Source organism: Hippocampus zosterae, chromosome 1 (assembly GCF_025434085.1).
Source record: "Hippocampus zosterae strain Florida chromosome 1, ASM2543408v3, whole genome shotgun sequence".
NCBI classification, from domain to species: Eukaryota; Metazoa; Chordata; class Actinopteri; order Syngnathiformes; family Syngnathidae; genus Hippocampus; species Hippocampus zosterae.
Genome location: NC_067451.1, coordinates 20936682 through 20951858, shown reverse-complemented (window position 1 = coordinate 20951858; position 15177 = coordinate 20936682). Strand labels below are relative to the sequence as shown.

Sequence of the window (15177 nt, the reverse complement as noted above, 5' to 3'; positions counted from 1 at the left end):
TTGCATTTGATGAATTGTTTTCCACACAATGGCACTAATCGGACGGCCCGTGTGGACGAATAAGCGCTGTAGGAGTGGAGCTTTCGTGCTGGCTTTGGTGACGTTTTGGTGCAGAGCCTCGGCCCAGATCAGATACTCCATCTCGGAGGAGGCGAAAGCGGGCAGTGTTGTTGGAAACGTCGCTAAAGATTTGGGACTCGACAGGAGTGCGCTCAAAGCTCGGGATTACCGTATTGTCGGAAGTGGGGCGGAACATCTTTTCCACGTGAACGCAGACGACGGCGTCCTGTACGTGAGCAGAAAGGTGGACAGGGAAGAGGTATGTGAGAGAGGTAACGCGTGTGTGATCAACCTCAAAACCGTGCTGGAGAACCCTTTGGAAATTCATTATGTGGCCATTGAGGTGATAGACGTCAATGACCATGCGCCAGTGTTTCCAGAGAAACAAAAAAGACTGGAGATACTGGAGTCCACATTGCCAGGGGCGAGGTTCCAGCTCCAGCCGGCCAGGGACGCAGACGGCGGCCATTTTTCAGTCCAACAATACAAGCTGAGCAACAGTGACCACTTTCGTTTGGAGGTGAAGGAGAGGGGGGAGGATCGTAAGATGCCCTTTTTGATTCTACAGAAGCAGCTGGACAGGGAGGCCGGGAAGGAGCACCGGCTTGTGCTCACCGCTGTAGACGGCGGCCGGCCGGCAAGATCTGGAACAGTCAACATTGTTGTTGCTGTGCTTGATTTTAATGATAACGCACCAGTTTTCACAAAAGATGTTTATTCGGCTGTTTTAAATGAGAATGCACCTGCTGGCACATTCGTGATGCAGGTCAATGCGACGGACTTAGATGAGGGGGAAAACGGCGAAATCATTTACTTGTTTGGCAAAGAAGGGGACGCACGTTTGCAAGAGCTGTTTAATATTAATCCAAAGACCGGCGAAATTAAAGTGGCAGGTCAAATAGATTTTGAAAAATGTCAAAGTTATGAACTTGACATCCAAGCTTCGGATAAAGGGACATTCCCTTTGTCCACTGACAAAACGGTGACAATAAAAATCATCGACGTAAATGATAATGCTCCTGAGATTGACGTGACATCATTTTCAAAATCAGTCCCAGAGGACTCAAGGATTGGAACAACCGTAGCCCTAGTAAGTGTCCATGATTTGGATTCGGGCGGAAATGGGAAAATTTCTTGCTTTACAAATGAAGGCATCCCTTTTGTTATTTCTCCATCCTTGCAAGATAATTTCTATGCTGTCATGACAAAATCACATTTGGACAGAGAAGAGAAGTCTTTTTATGAGATCACGATAGTGGCAAAGGATGGTGGTGAGCCATCTCTGTCATCAGAAAAGACAATCAGTGTGGTTGTTTCGGACGTGAATGATAACGCACCTCAATTTTCACAGAATCCATATACTTTTTATGTCAGAGAGAATAATGTGCTGTCTGCGCCTGTATTTTCAGTCAGGGCATCTGATCATGATGAGGGTGAAAATGCACAAATCTCTTATCACATCTACAGGAACAGTAGTGACGGGACTGGTTTGTTTTTGAACATTAACTCTGTGACAGGGAGTATCGTGGCACTGAAAAGTTTTGACTTTGAGACGATGAAAAGTTTCCATTTCCAAGTGGTGGCCACCGATGCTGGAAGTCCTCCACTGAGCAGCAACGTGACAGTGAAGGTGTTCATTCTGGATCAGAACGACAACGCTCCGGTCATCCTGTATCCAGTCAGCTCCAACGGTTCTGCCGAAGGGGTGGAGGAGATTCCCCGCAATCTCAAAGCAGGAGACTTGGTGACGAAAGTCCGAGCCTATGACGCCGATATCGGATATAACGGCTGGTTGCTGTTCTCGCTGCAGCAAGTCAGCGACCACAGTCTGTTTTCTTTGGATCGCTACACGGGCCAGATCCGAACACTTCGCTCCTTCACGGAGACGGACGAGGCTGAGCATCGACTGCTCATCCTGGTCAAAGACAACGGCAACGTGTCGCTCTCCGCAACAGCTACTGTGCTCGTCAAGCTTGTGGAGCCCAAAGAGGCTTTTGCAGCTTCCGATGTGAAAAGTGCAGCAAAAGTGGAAGAGGAGGACAACGTGACTTTTTATCTCATCATCACTTTGGGCTCGGTGTCGCTCCTTTTTGTCATCAGCATCATCGTGCTGATCGCCATGCAGTGCTCCAAATCCACAGAGTACACTTCCAAATATCTGCAAGACGCCAATTATGACGGCACGCTGTGTCACAGCATCCAGTACAGGTCAGGAGACAAGCGCTACATGCTAGTCGGACCCAGAATGAGTATCGGTTCGACCGTAGTCCCGGGCAGCCACGCCAACACTCTGGTGCTCCCTGACAGGAGACACACTTCCGGGGAGGTAAGGCAAAAACTGACTTAGTTACATTTCTGGCGTCCCCTGAATTTCTAAGTCTTTGACCTTAAAAATGTCATGAATACCTGTTGATGTTTTTGACTCTTTAGGGAGGGAAGCTTTGTTTGATTCAGGCAATGATATGAAATTAATATAGATGATTTGACTTTATTATTATTATTGCTGTTATTGCGAGGTACATTGTTCCATGAAACATTTTTTGATGAGAAAATTATCCAGCTATATTTTCACTCTCTGTGGAGCCATTGATCATAATAATCATAATAATATAATTGTTGTTAGCCATCATCCGTCCATGTTATTTTATTATACCAGCAAAAATATACACAGAAAAAAATGGTGTGTTAAATTTACTACATTTTATTTCTTCATGTTTTTCTACGAAATAGAATCATCTGGATCCTGACACATTTTTTAAAGTACCGGTAGGCTATACATGTACATAAACTTTGGATATGGAGGATCCAGATAATTTTGTGTTCAACCAAGCGTGTAAATAAAATTGAGTCAATTCAACGTACCATTTTTTTCAGTGTGGTAATTATGATATTATTTTCTTTTTCTTCTGCTACATGTTATTCCGTATGATGAAAATAATAATACTATTGACAACATCAATAATAATATAATGTTTGCTTATTTAACATACTGAAAAAAAATCATATTCATATAATGTAGCTGTGAGTCAGTAGGCTTTATACCCAAATAAACCGGTTAATACATCCAATTTCGTGCATAATCCCGTTTTGAAATCAAGAAAGCACATTTACTATATTTTAGCAAAATAACGAAGCTCATATTTAATTTGAAATCAGAAAAAGTAAGTTCTTCACAGTCCACACCCTCGAATCTGATTAGTTCTGGAGCACGTTTTGGGGTTTGTTGGATATTTTTGGACACTTTCGGTAAACCACGTCACGTGGTTTGCAAGTGGATGTAATTAGCATATCTGTCAGGTCTGTGAATGAATGACGATCCAATGTCGGACGAAGACCTGTCTTTTTTTGGGGTGTTTTTCCAGTATTTTGAATGGACTTTGAATGGCTTTTCTACCATTCTTGAAACTAAAGTATAATTACAAGCACTTTGACATTGACTGCAAAGAGCAGGCTTGGCCGTTTTAAAAATACCACACCTATTTTAGTTAATAGTTTACCTACTTTTCTCTGAAATGTTGGTATGCATTGTGACTTCTGTTCGCTTGGTGTCACTGCTTGTGAGACATTTAAAAAAAAAATCTCATTTTCATACGTCAGCGGTTTGGTTTCTTGCGCTTGCGCGTCAGTGTGCACTTCTTCAATCGGGGCGTTTGTCCAACCCCTCATTCGTTAGCGTTGTCAGCATTGGATGTTTGAGTTAGCTATTTGCTTTTATCCCCAAAATTTTCCAGTCGTTTCCCCGCACGGATTCACATTCGGACTTCTAACCAGTTGGATATGTCTCGAGGAGGACACCCGTCATGGACGCCGCGCTTGCTGGTGGTCATCTTTTGTTTGGATCTCACGTTTAATTTCACCGTGGCGCAGCTGCGGTACTCTATTCCCGAAAAAGGGATGGATAACGCCGTTGTTGGGGATGTTGCAAAAGATTTAGGGTTGGACCTGAGCGGCCTGAAGGCCCGAGGATTCCGCGTCGTTTCCGGGCCGACTGAACCTCTGTTTGGACTGAATAACGGCGTGTTAAGGGTGATGAGGAAAATAGACAGAGAGGAAGTCTGTGAGCGAATCAGTCCCTGTGTTGTAAATATTAAGATCGTTGTGGAGAACCCATTGGAAGTGCATTATGTCGCCATTGAGATTTTAGACGTGAACGACCACTCTCCCACCTTCCCCGACAACGAGACGCGTTTGGAGATCTCGGAATCTGCACAGCCTGGTGCGCGCTTTCAGCTGCAGAGCGCCCACGACCCAGACAGCGACGCGTTTTCCGTTCACTCGTACAAAATCAGCGAAAATGAGCATTTTCGGTTGGAAGTTAAAGACCGAGGGGCAGACGGGAAAATCCCCGTTTTGTATTTGCACAAGGCGCTGGACAAAGAAAGTGCGAGGAGTCATAAACTGCTGCTGACAGCACTCGACGGAGGGAAGCCTGCGAGGTCAGGAACCACGGCGATTTTAATTAATGTCTTAGATGTAAACGACAATATGCCGGTTTTTACCTCCGACACATATTCCGCAGTACTTAAGGAAAATGCGCCAATTGGTACAACGATCTTGCAAGTAAACGCGACGGATTTAGATGACGGTCTCAATGGCGAGGTGGTGTACTCCTTTGGGAATAATGTCAACAGTAAATTACGCAAGGTTTTTGATGTTGATGCCGTGACTGGAGAAATTACAGTTAAAGGTCCAATAGATTTTGAAGCAAAAGACAAGTATGAAATTGATATCAAAGCATCCGATAAAGGGCTAGTTCCCTTAGAAACGGAGAAAAGCGTGATGATAACTATTGTGGACTTAAATGATAACACACCCGAAATTGAAGTAACATCATTTTCAAGTGCTATTGCAGAGAACTCCAAACCTGGGACCACTGTAGCCCTGATAAGTGTAAATGATAAAGACTCAGGTGTCAATGGAAAGATCACATGCTATGTGAGGGGTGACCTACCTTTCATGCTAACACCCTATTTACAAGATAATATGTTCTCTCTTATCACCAAATCACATCTGGACCGAGAGCATCAGGCCAAATATGATGTGACAATAGTTGCAAAAGATGCTGGGGAACCGCCTTTGTCATCTCATAAAACAATAAGTGTGACTGTGTCTGACGTAAATGATAACAGTCCAGAGTTTTCAAGTAATCTGTATACTTTCTATATCAACGAAAACAATATTGCGGGGGGCTTTTTGTTTTCAGTCAGCGCTCATGATAGTGATGAGGGGCGGAATGCTGTCATATCATTTGACATTGGGAGAAATGGGGATGAACACAAAATAATGACATCCTTCCTGAGCATTAACTCTGAAAATGGACACATTTCAGCCCTGAAAAGCTTTGACTTTGAAACGCTGAAAAGTTTCCAATTCCAAGTGGTGGCCGCAGATGGTGGAAGTCCTCCACTCAGCAGCAACGTGACAGTGAAGGTTTTTATTCTGGATCAGAACGACAACGCTCCGGTCATCCTGTATCCAGTCAGCTCCAACGGTTCTGCCGAAGGGGTGGAGGAAATTCCCCGCAACCTGAAAGCAGGAGACTTGGTGACGAAAGTCCGAGCCTATGACGCCGATATCGGATATAACGGCTGGTTGCTGTTTTCGCTGCAGCAAGTCAGCGACCACAGTCTGTTTTCTTTGGACCGCTACACGGGCCAGATCCGAACACTTCGCTCCTTCACGGAGACGGACCAGGCTGAGCATCGACTGCTCATCCTGGTCAAAGACAACGGCAACGTGTCGCTCTCGGCAACGGCCACCGTGACCGTCAAGGTCGTAGAACCCAAAGAGGCTTTTGCGGCTTCCGATGTGAAAAGTGCAGCAAAAGTGGACGAGGAGGACAATGTGACTTTTTATCTCATCATCACTTTGGGCTCGGTGTCGCTCCTTTTTGTCGTCAGCATCATCGTGCTGATCGCCATGCAGTGCTCCAAATCCACAGAGTACACTTCCAAATATCTGCAAGACGCCAATTATGACGGCACGCTGTGTCACAGCATCCAGTACAGATCAGGAGACAAGCGCTACATGCTAGTCGGGCCCAGAATGAGTATCGGTTCGACCGTAGTCCCGGGCAGCCACGCCAACACTCTGGTGCTCCCTGACAGGAGGCACACTTCCGGGGAGGTAAGACAAAACTCAACAGTTTCCATATATATATATATATATATATATATGTGTGTGTGTGTGTGTATATGGAAACTGTTGATAACTGTTATAATAAATTATAATTATGGCGTGCATGGAACCGGTGCAAAAAACCCCCAAACATTTTCACCTTCATTCTAATGTTTAAGGTCAAATTCTGTGTGCACTTAATCTGCTTTTGTGTTCTGAAACTGAACACATCAAATGTCTTGAATGGAATGACCGTGTTTAAAACAGTGTCTTCACAATGACTGCTGTCAACCTTTTGAATTAGTGATATGAACTTTAACATGAGTGTTTGGAAGTATGCGTGTGCTAATGCAGTTGAGTTGATTTCTATGTATTTTAGAAAGAGAGAGCCTTGAGCTGGCGTGCTGTGACTCACAAGTCACCCGGAGGAGACACATGGGGATTGTCCTTTTGAACATCAGCTTCGATGTTCATTCATTGCAATGTATTTCTTTGACACTATGTTACTCTGTGGGTTATAGTGCTTTAGATTTTTGAAACATTACATTTCATGGCATTTAGAAATGTCATGTTTGCCGTTTTTTTTAAAACCCATAAATAGGTCATGTCTTATCACATGTGTGAAATCTGTATGCTCTGCTTCTGGACTCATTCTGTTTGGAATATTGTGCGTTGCCATAGGCAACGCACAAGGAGATCCACCTATTGGAGTAGACTAGCAAACGCTCAACAGTCTTAGCAACAGCAGAGGAATAAGGCAAGGGAGGGGGTAGAGAGGAGCAGCCGATGCTGTTGGAGTATGATGAGGAGGAGGAGGGGGATGGGTGGTGGTTGCTTCCATAGGCGACTTACAATATTTCATGAAAGTGGCTTTTTTGAAAGAACGCAATTATATCAAATAAGCACCTTATGTATAGGCAGCAGATGGTGCTGATAAATAAACAATAGCAAATGCGTGGGCGTATGAGCTCATAATTAACTTTTTTTTTCATGGTATTGGTTTAATCATTTCAAATTCAGAAGTAGGTCAGCCTCAACATCCCTGTGCAATGAAAAAAAAGTGCCTGAAGTATTCACCCATATGGATATAAGTTGTCCTGATTTGGCTCAACAAGCAGGGGAGTCACACTGAGCATGTTTGCGTTGGAGAAAGAGATGAAGAAGATCAATTCAGTATTATGACATTACAAGAGCCAGTGTAAGGTTTTCACAGGTGCATATTTTGCACGTGTGTGCGTGTGCAAGGCGTCAAATGTTCGGCAGCGCAGCAGCGGTGCTAAGCTGTGCCTGAACAGCAAATGCCCCGATGAGATGTATTTGATGTGATTAAAAAGGAGTGCATCGAGCAAGTGCATGGTCATGTCACTAGCTCACATTTGTCGTTTCCGCTTGTTGTGAAAAGGCAACTATTGCATTTGATTGGGACAAATCACAATTTCATCGACCAGCCTTAGCAACCAAGTCCAAGTGCTTTCTGCAGAGAATGTTCATGTCTTATTCCAGTATTGTCAATGTGATTATATTGTGGATTTAGAGTTGCTTTGCATCAGTCAAAATGCCATTTTATTTTATTTGATGTCATGTAATTTTAGGTTGAATAATGTTATTATTTCTGGTTATTCAGTGTGTCAATCAAATGACATTTGGGTGGGTGGAGGGACAAATTTGCAACAAAAAAAAGGGATGTAACACATCCGATTAGTGGAATGTGGCTGACGAGGACTGAACCACTGCAAAATTGTGGATGTGCAGATGATGCTCAGACCCTTAAATGCTACGGGCGTCACCAACCATATTGAAACAGATAGCGACCTTGTGGGTACGAATTAATGCGCAGGGCTGCCAGTGTGATACACACTTCTAAAAAATACTTTTCATCATATGTTGTTTCCAATATTTAATATTTCATATTCATACATATTTATCAATGTGAACACACTGATCATGTCAATAATTTCAAGGTGAAAAAACGATAAACATAAATATGCGACAACTTTTTAAAAACAATTCATCTCTGCACGTGTTCTTGCTCTGCATTCTCTTTTCATCACTTAAAAAATATTCCTTGAAAATCACAATGTCCCATCACTGGTGAGCTATTCTTAGAACAGACCCGTAAACTACCCCTTTGGTGCCCAGAGGCACCATGTTGTTGACTCCTGTGCCGCTGTACACACTGTACTTCTGTCTCTCTCTCTCTCTCTCTCCCTCTCTTTTCTTTTTTAAATGTTATTCTAAATTCTGATCAGAATGTTGATTCACAAAACTGTCAGTAATTAACTGTATACTTGACACTAACAATGCTCCCAATATTATCCATTTGCATCATCTGTACTGCTTTGTCTGGGGGGCCGGGGGGGTGTGGCTGTAGCCTCAGTGGCTTTGTCTGCTTGGCTGGCCATGCAGGCAGATCTGCGCAATTGCGTTTTCATGCAAACTGTCTGCCCTGGAATTATTTCCAGTGCACCGATACTTGTTTGTTGTCTTTCACAAGTGGTTGAGAGAATCTCCCTCATTAAAAGCGCCTCATGGTGTCACAAGGAGAGTGGATCAGCGGATCAGTCAGGTGGCAGACAGATGTATCGAGAGATGCTTTTTCCAGTTTTTTAAAACATGCTTTTTTTCATAGTTTATTGCAATTCCTTAAAGATATTACTTTATATTCCTCTTGATGCATTTTGCAGCTTCCTGCTTCTACTGCACTGTCTCCTTATTCCTCATCCTCCATGTTCGTATCATTCCCTTCCCCCAACCCTCAGTCTACACATGCCCTCCTTTTCCCGCCTTTATCTGTATGTCCTTGGCTAAACCGCTTTCTCTGTATGCCATCTTGTGTTGCCTGAACATGTCCATTCCCTTTCCTGTATCTTAAAATTGTATCAGACGCTCGAGAGCCATGTATGCTTGCGTGCCGCTATGCATCATGCCTTTAGGGCTGCGGCTGTGTGATGCTGCATGTGCTGTTGTGTGTCACTAGGGCACGTTGTCTTTAATATGGCTCCAGCACGGACGCACGGCTCCGCTCACATTGGGGTCAGCAACAACAGTGATGTTAATCTAATTTACACACAGAGTAGGGTATTGCACAAACACCAACTATCTTTCGGTCTTTGACGCACACATCCACACCGCAATCTGTCTCTCACACTCACACACACACACACACACACACACACACACACACACACACACACACACACACACACACACACACATATACAGAGCAGCCACTTAGACTGGCAGACTCTGACATTGCCTTTGAACTAGAGTTCGACAGAAACAAATGTTCGCTTTTTGTTTTGCTGCTCACCGCTCAGTAATTCAAAGTCATTCATGTCAATCAGCTTCCCCCGTCACTGACAATTTGACTGCGCACCTAAGTATCTGATTGAGCATTCTGTTTGTTCTACTATATTGATGTAGTGAACTTGTACCGCTGCAAAACAACGATGACGTGAATAAACGTATAGAAAATGAACACCTCTCCGACAGTATCAGTCAAAATTGAGCAATGTTATCGATGTAACGGCAGAATTTGTGTGTTGTTATGAAGGTGAAGCTCAGCTAATTGGCATATCATAGAAAAATGGTTCAATTTCAATAGTGAAAGGCTTATTATATAGTTTGAGTTTTTTCAGTTTTCACCCCTGCGATTGGCTGGCAAACCGGTTCAGGGTGTCCCACGCCTGCTGCTCAAAGACGGCTGGGATAGGCACGCCCTGCGACCCTCGTGAGGATCGAGCGGATCAGAAAATGGGTGGCTGGATACTGTGAAATCATTCATTCGTTATATTTTTACAAACAGGGTTTCGTAATGAGGAAACTTTTTTCAAGTGTAATTTTATATCGTACATAAATTGTGAAGTTTGAAGTACATGGACTACAGTCATTTCCCTATTCAAAATCATTTGGATTCCTATGTGACACAGTACTCTAATTTCTTTATGAATCTTGGTTTTAACTGGGTCTAACTGTGACCCATAATTATATATACTGTATATATATATATATATATATATATATATATATATATATATATATGTTTAATATTCCTTTCTGTGTGTAGTGAATCTATATATGAGCTTCACTGTTGAGTTGAACCACTAAAATTACTGAAATTAATTCAGGTGTCCAAGATATTCAAATGCATTGAGAGGCATCAATCGTATAATGTGGAATAAGTGGAAAAGTCTGTAATAAATTACATCAGGATGTGACAATTGACAGTCACAAAGATTAGTGTAATACTGACCTCTGACATTTATAATCACTAATTACATACAGTTCATGTTGCCCATGATGCTCTGAGTTCATGGGCCTTATATTCATTCTCAGCGCAAGTCTACCACAAAGCGCAATCTAACTGTCCGCATGGGTGGAGTTTTCTCTCTTTCAGTACTTTGCTGGACTGTGCACGGGTAGAATTGGACATTTAAGAGGACGTTTGCGCCGCTGTGTGACGTTTTGTAATTGAACGTAACCTTTTGCTGCCCAATTGTAGAGCCACCTCCTTCATTTGCATTAGAATCGGGCCAGTGGGAGTGCATGCATGTTTGACATTGCAAAAACAGAAATAGATTCACTATGAGATGCCATGCATGACAGGTAAACTGCAAGATCTCCCTTGCGGGGGATGTCCAATAGTGGGCCGCACCTATGACATGAGCAATTAGAAACTGCTTTGCACCCATGGCCATGCAGCTCGGTGCGGCGTAAGACCTGGTGAGGCGTAACGCCTAAAAACAATTGAATATCCTTTCTATGGCACCAAATTTAACACGTTCCTGTTTTTATGCCGAGAGCACAGGCGCCTGTTTAACGAAATAGGACCCCATGTGTTCTTTATGAGTAGAGGAGAGGAATGCTGCAACAGGTCATGTGTCATAATATTTGATTACACTTACCTCTAAAAGATCCACATTGGTTATTCATTTGTTATTTATACTTTTAAGGCCTAAAAAAACAAACGTCTAAATATCAAATAAAAGTGAGAATAATAAATGATCTCTTGCACAATAATGAGCAGTGTTCCCTCCCTCTCAAGCTATTTACAAAAGGTGGAAGCTCGTGGTGATGGCAGGATGAAACAAAATGTGCTAAATGGATAAAAACGGTATGGTAGTAATTTACAAATAAAATTTGTAATCTGTTTGTGAAAGAGATAGTCCTTTACAAAAGAGTAATAATTGAAAGCTGATATCTAATACTTGAACACCTTGCAGTGATGTACTGTAGTTGTTACATATCTTGGTTTACAGGTATGTGGTAGATGGATATATATAGTGCTGTTGCATGAGTTCTTTTTGTGTTTTTTTTCACCCTTGTCCCTGTGTGTTACCAAGGCAAAGTGAGAGTCAGTGGGGCAAAGCGAGTAAGTGTGGGCTGCGCTCACAGCTCGAGGCCAAGGCTCCCTGGCACGGCTCCTTTTGCTCCCGTCATTTGTCCCAGAACACGACATGGCTGATTCATAGCCATGTGTGGCTTCCATGCAATTTGGCGCTGCACTTGTCAGTAATATGGGTCAAACCTGATTCCTCCACATTGGTATCAATAAGACGCTTTATGCACTATCAGGATTTATCTATGGTATTTTGTGTTAACCACCCAGGATGCATCACTTTCTGTCTCCGAACTGCGCCTTTCATGCAGAATGTTGCATGAATGTGTCTGACCACCCTTTCTCCCCTCCGCTACCCGTTATATAAGCCCTCAGTTTCATTGTGTCGCACTTCATTGACTCATGACTGTGGAAGAGTGCTATATGTTTCGACCTTGCCACTTGCTTTGCACACTCACGCACATGGAGGACGTTCTCTTGGGGATAGGCTTGCTTTATTTCTAAGTGCATAATATAAACATTATTATTCATTTTACTATCGTTATTATTAGCAGTAGAAGGCCTAGAGTAGTAGGAGTAGGACTGGTGGTGGTCGTAGTAGTAGTAGTAGTAAAATATAACAGGTGCTTGATTTCCTTGCCTACTGCAGCTATTCCCGTGCTATCCTTTTTAATTTTTTTTTTTTTTATGAATTAACAGATTAGAACAGATGGGCACTGCTCTTGCTTGGCATCCGTGTTCATACGGCCACAACATCTGCTGCAGTGCTTAGGTCACCGCTGCAGGCCTGGAGGATTGAACTGACGGAGGGGTTAGCGAAAGGCTCCCTGCAACTCAGCTATATAGTCAAGTCAAGTCACCAGAATTTATAGAGCACTTTCGAACAGCCATCACTGCATACAAAGTGCTGTACATGGAGCGATTTAACGTATACAATAAACAGTAAGACGAATCGGTAATAAAGGCGGTGGAAAGCACCAAGCGGTAAAATCAAGGACAAATCATGCTGACGCCAAAGAATACAAGTGAGTTTTGAGGAGGGCTTTAAAGATGGGCAGCGAGGAGGCTAGCCGAATGTTCAGTGGGAGGTCATTCCAGAGAGAGGGACCCGCAACAGAAAAGGCTCGATCCCCTCTGAGCCTCAGTTTAGCTCTTGGTACCTCTAACAAAGACTGGTCCACAGACCTGAGGCGCCGGGCAAGTGTGTAGGGTCGGATAAGCTCAGAGAGGTAAGGTGGCGCGAGATTATTCAGAGATTTGAAAACAAATACTCTAAAATGAATGGGGAGCCAATGAAGGGATGCCAGAGTAGGAGTTATATGCTCCCTCTTACGAGTACCAGTCAAGAGGCGAGCAGCGGCATTCTGGACCAACTGAAGGCGCTTAATGGAGGACTGGCTGACTCCAAAGTACAGGGCATTGCAGTAATCGAGCCGGGATGTGACAAACGCATGAATTACTGTCTCAAAGTGTTCATGTGAGAGGAGAGGTTTTATTTTGGCCAGCTGTCTAAGGTGAAAGAAGTTGAATTTAACAACGGCACCAATTTGCCGATCGAGTGTGAAATCATTGTCCAGTTTAAGGCCCAAGTTTGAGACCGTTGATTTCAGATAAGGAGACAGGGGGCCCAAGTCGACAGGATGAAATGTACAAGGGCCACTGGGACCAAACAATATCACCTCTGTCTTTTCGTTGAATTTCAAGAAATTTTGTGCCATCCAGGTTTTGATTTCTTCCAGACAGGATAGGAGTGGCCTTAATGAGAAGGCGTCTTTCTTGCTCAGTGGGAGATATAGTGTGGAAGGAGTTGGGCAAAAGGAAGCACAACTGGCTCTTACCTTATTCTTACAATTCAAGGGGGCGGGGGGGGGGGGGGGGGAGACAACACGAGCCCTTTAGTGTTGTGATGTCTGATTCCAGTGAATGTTTAAGTGAAGGAAATGTGTGGTCAGCTGTTTGGGGAGAGGATGCTGTTGTAAGAGGACTGCCTTCTTAGCACATCCTTGCACTGCTCACTGTAGGGTATTAGGGGTGGGCATAAGGCCACAGTGTCCTCACACTCGTGACGAGTACTGTATGCTGTATTTATTTTTGACTGCGCATCAATGGGATCAGATGTCTGTGAGAAGGACTCTGACTGCAAGTGTTGTCCTGTGTCTGACATCATAGACTGAAATTATTGGTCCTTACAGCGTCGTGGGTACCTGCTTGGAGATATTTGAACCATTTCCTCCTTTTGTGACAGTGTTGCTGGTCGAATATATTATTTAGAAAGGGTTATTGCTCAAATGTAAAAGTTGAGCCACAAATTTAAAACTGTCAACTCTTTGTGTTTCTCGTTGAGATGGCTTACCAGCAACAGCTATGTTTTTATTTTTTATGTTTTCACCATCACTGTGTGAAAGGTGATGCAAAGGCTATGCTGTGTTGATATGTTTGACTTAAATGCTTTTTGATTACAAATTTGAGATATCATATATTTGTATTTAAGGATTTTTTCATGCGCATCAACCAAAACCCCAATTTTTCATTTTTTATTTTTTTTAGATTAAATGTTATCTCAAGGTTTTCAGCTAGCAGCAATCCACACTGGAAAAGAGGCCAGGAATAAATGGGTATTTAAATAAATGCAATAAAATATGCGGTGTCTCCAGAATGTACAGGGAGCCACTTAACTCCCAGCGGTTCGGACGTATAGTCTGCTTTTCGTCAGATGTTACAAGTTCAAGAAGTATTATGATTAGAATGAGAGGAATGCTATTCGTGGCCATCTTTGTGAGTGTAAACCTGCAGTGAGCAGCTGTGTATGATGGATGAGTCATCCTAGTGCCACACGTGGATGTTTTTTTCCCCCAAATCTGTTTATTTTTAGGTGGGCTATCCGTTATATTTTTTTAAATTGATTAAAAAAAAATAAAAACAGTAACATGTTTATTTTTGCTTCGTGATTGTGAAGTAGCATTAAATGTTGATTTTGACCTACATACTTTATTTTACTAAAGAAGGTGCATGTTTACTGCCATCTTGTATTGTGGGTGCAGTGTGTGACTAAAACAATGAACGAGGGTGTGTACAGCAAATGTGAATGCAGGAGCATCACTCATACCGCACTCTCTCCTCTCACTCTCTCCTCCGACTCCCACTCCCACGTTTCACTTCCAGTGGCTTTGTTCTCGACCCTACTCTTTCCCAGCCTCGATTGACGTCCATCTTGCCTTCGCCTCAAACTGGATTATTTTACCCAGTTGCCCTGGCCATCCATTAATCCAAACACACAGAGAATATAATTATTTTCTTGTCATTTCCCTCCTACATTTCACATATGCCCCCTCCTGGCTGCTTGTATGAAAGGCAGAAGAAAAAGGTTGCTGTCAACAAGCTCGTTTGATATGATTTTTTTCCCGTTTAAACGGGTCTTTATTATTTTATGTTGCTTCGTCCAGTCGTTTCATAATAGAGAATATTCTAATGAAGTGACCACTCGCAAATTTGCCTTCTTTATCCATCATGCCCCCGAATGCTATTTCTGGTCCGTGGCAGCCTCTTGTCTGTACAGTGTGGCCTCCTTTTGGAGGAAGCACAGCTGTAAATACTGCTTAGACTTGTGTCGTATTTTCTTTCTTCGACATCTTTGACAATGAGGGGGACATTTTTTAATGTAT

At 43.0% G+C, this 15177-nt stretch overlaps 1 protein-coding gene across 16 annotated transcripts in view; it reads left to right on the top strand.

Annotated features, from left to right (window-relative positions):
- Positions 1-15177, top strand: part of LOC127610195 (protocadherin alpha-C2-like) — a 138044-nt gene that overhangs the window by 54411 nt on the left and 68456 nt on the right. For 6 of the 16 annotated variants that reach the window (XM_052080290.1, XM_052080295.1, XM_052080231.1 and 3 more), the window contains exon 2: positions 1691-2386. The exons of 8 other annotated variants lie outside the window; for them this stretch is intronic. In XM_052080290.1, the coding sequence (XP_051936250.1) occupies positions 1691-2386 (696 nt within the window). Of the gene's footprint in view, positions 1-1690; positions 2387-3362; positions 6187-15177 lie in introns of those variants that run through there. 2 more of the 16 variants (XM_052080054.1, XM_052080273.1) reach the window with 2 other exon arrangements.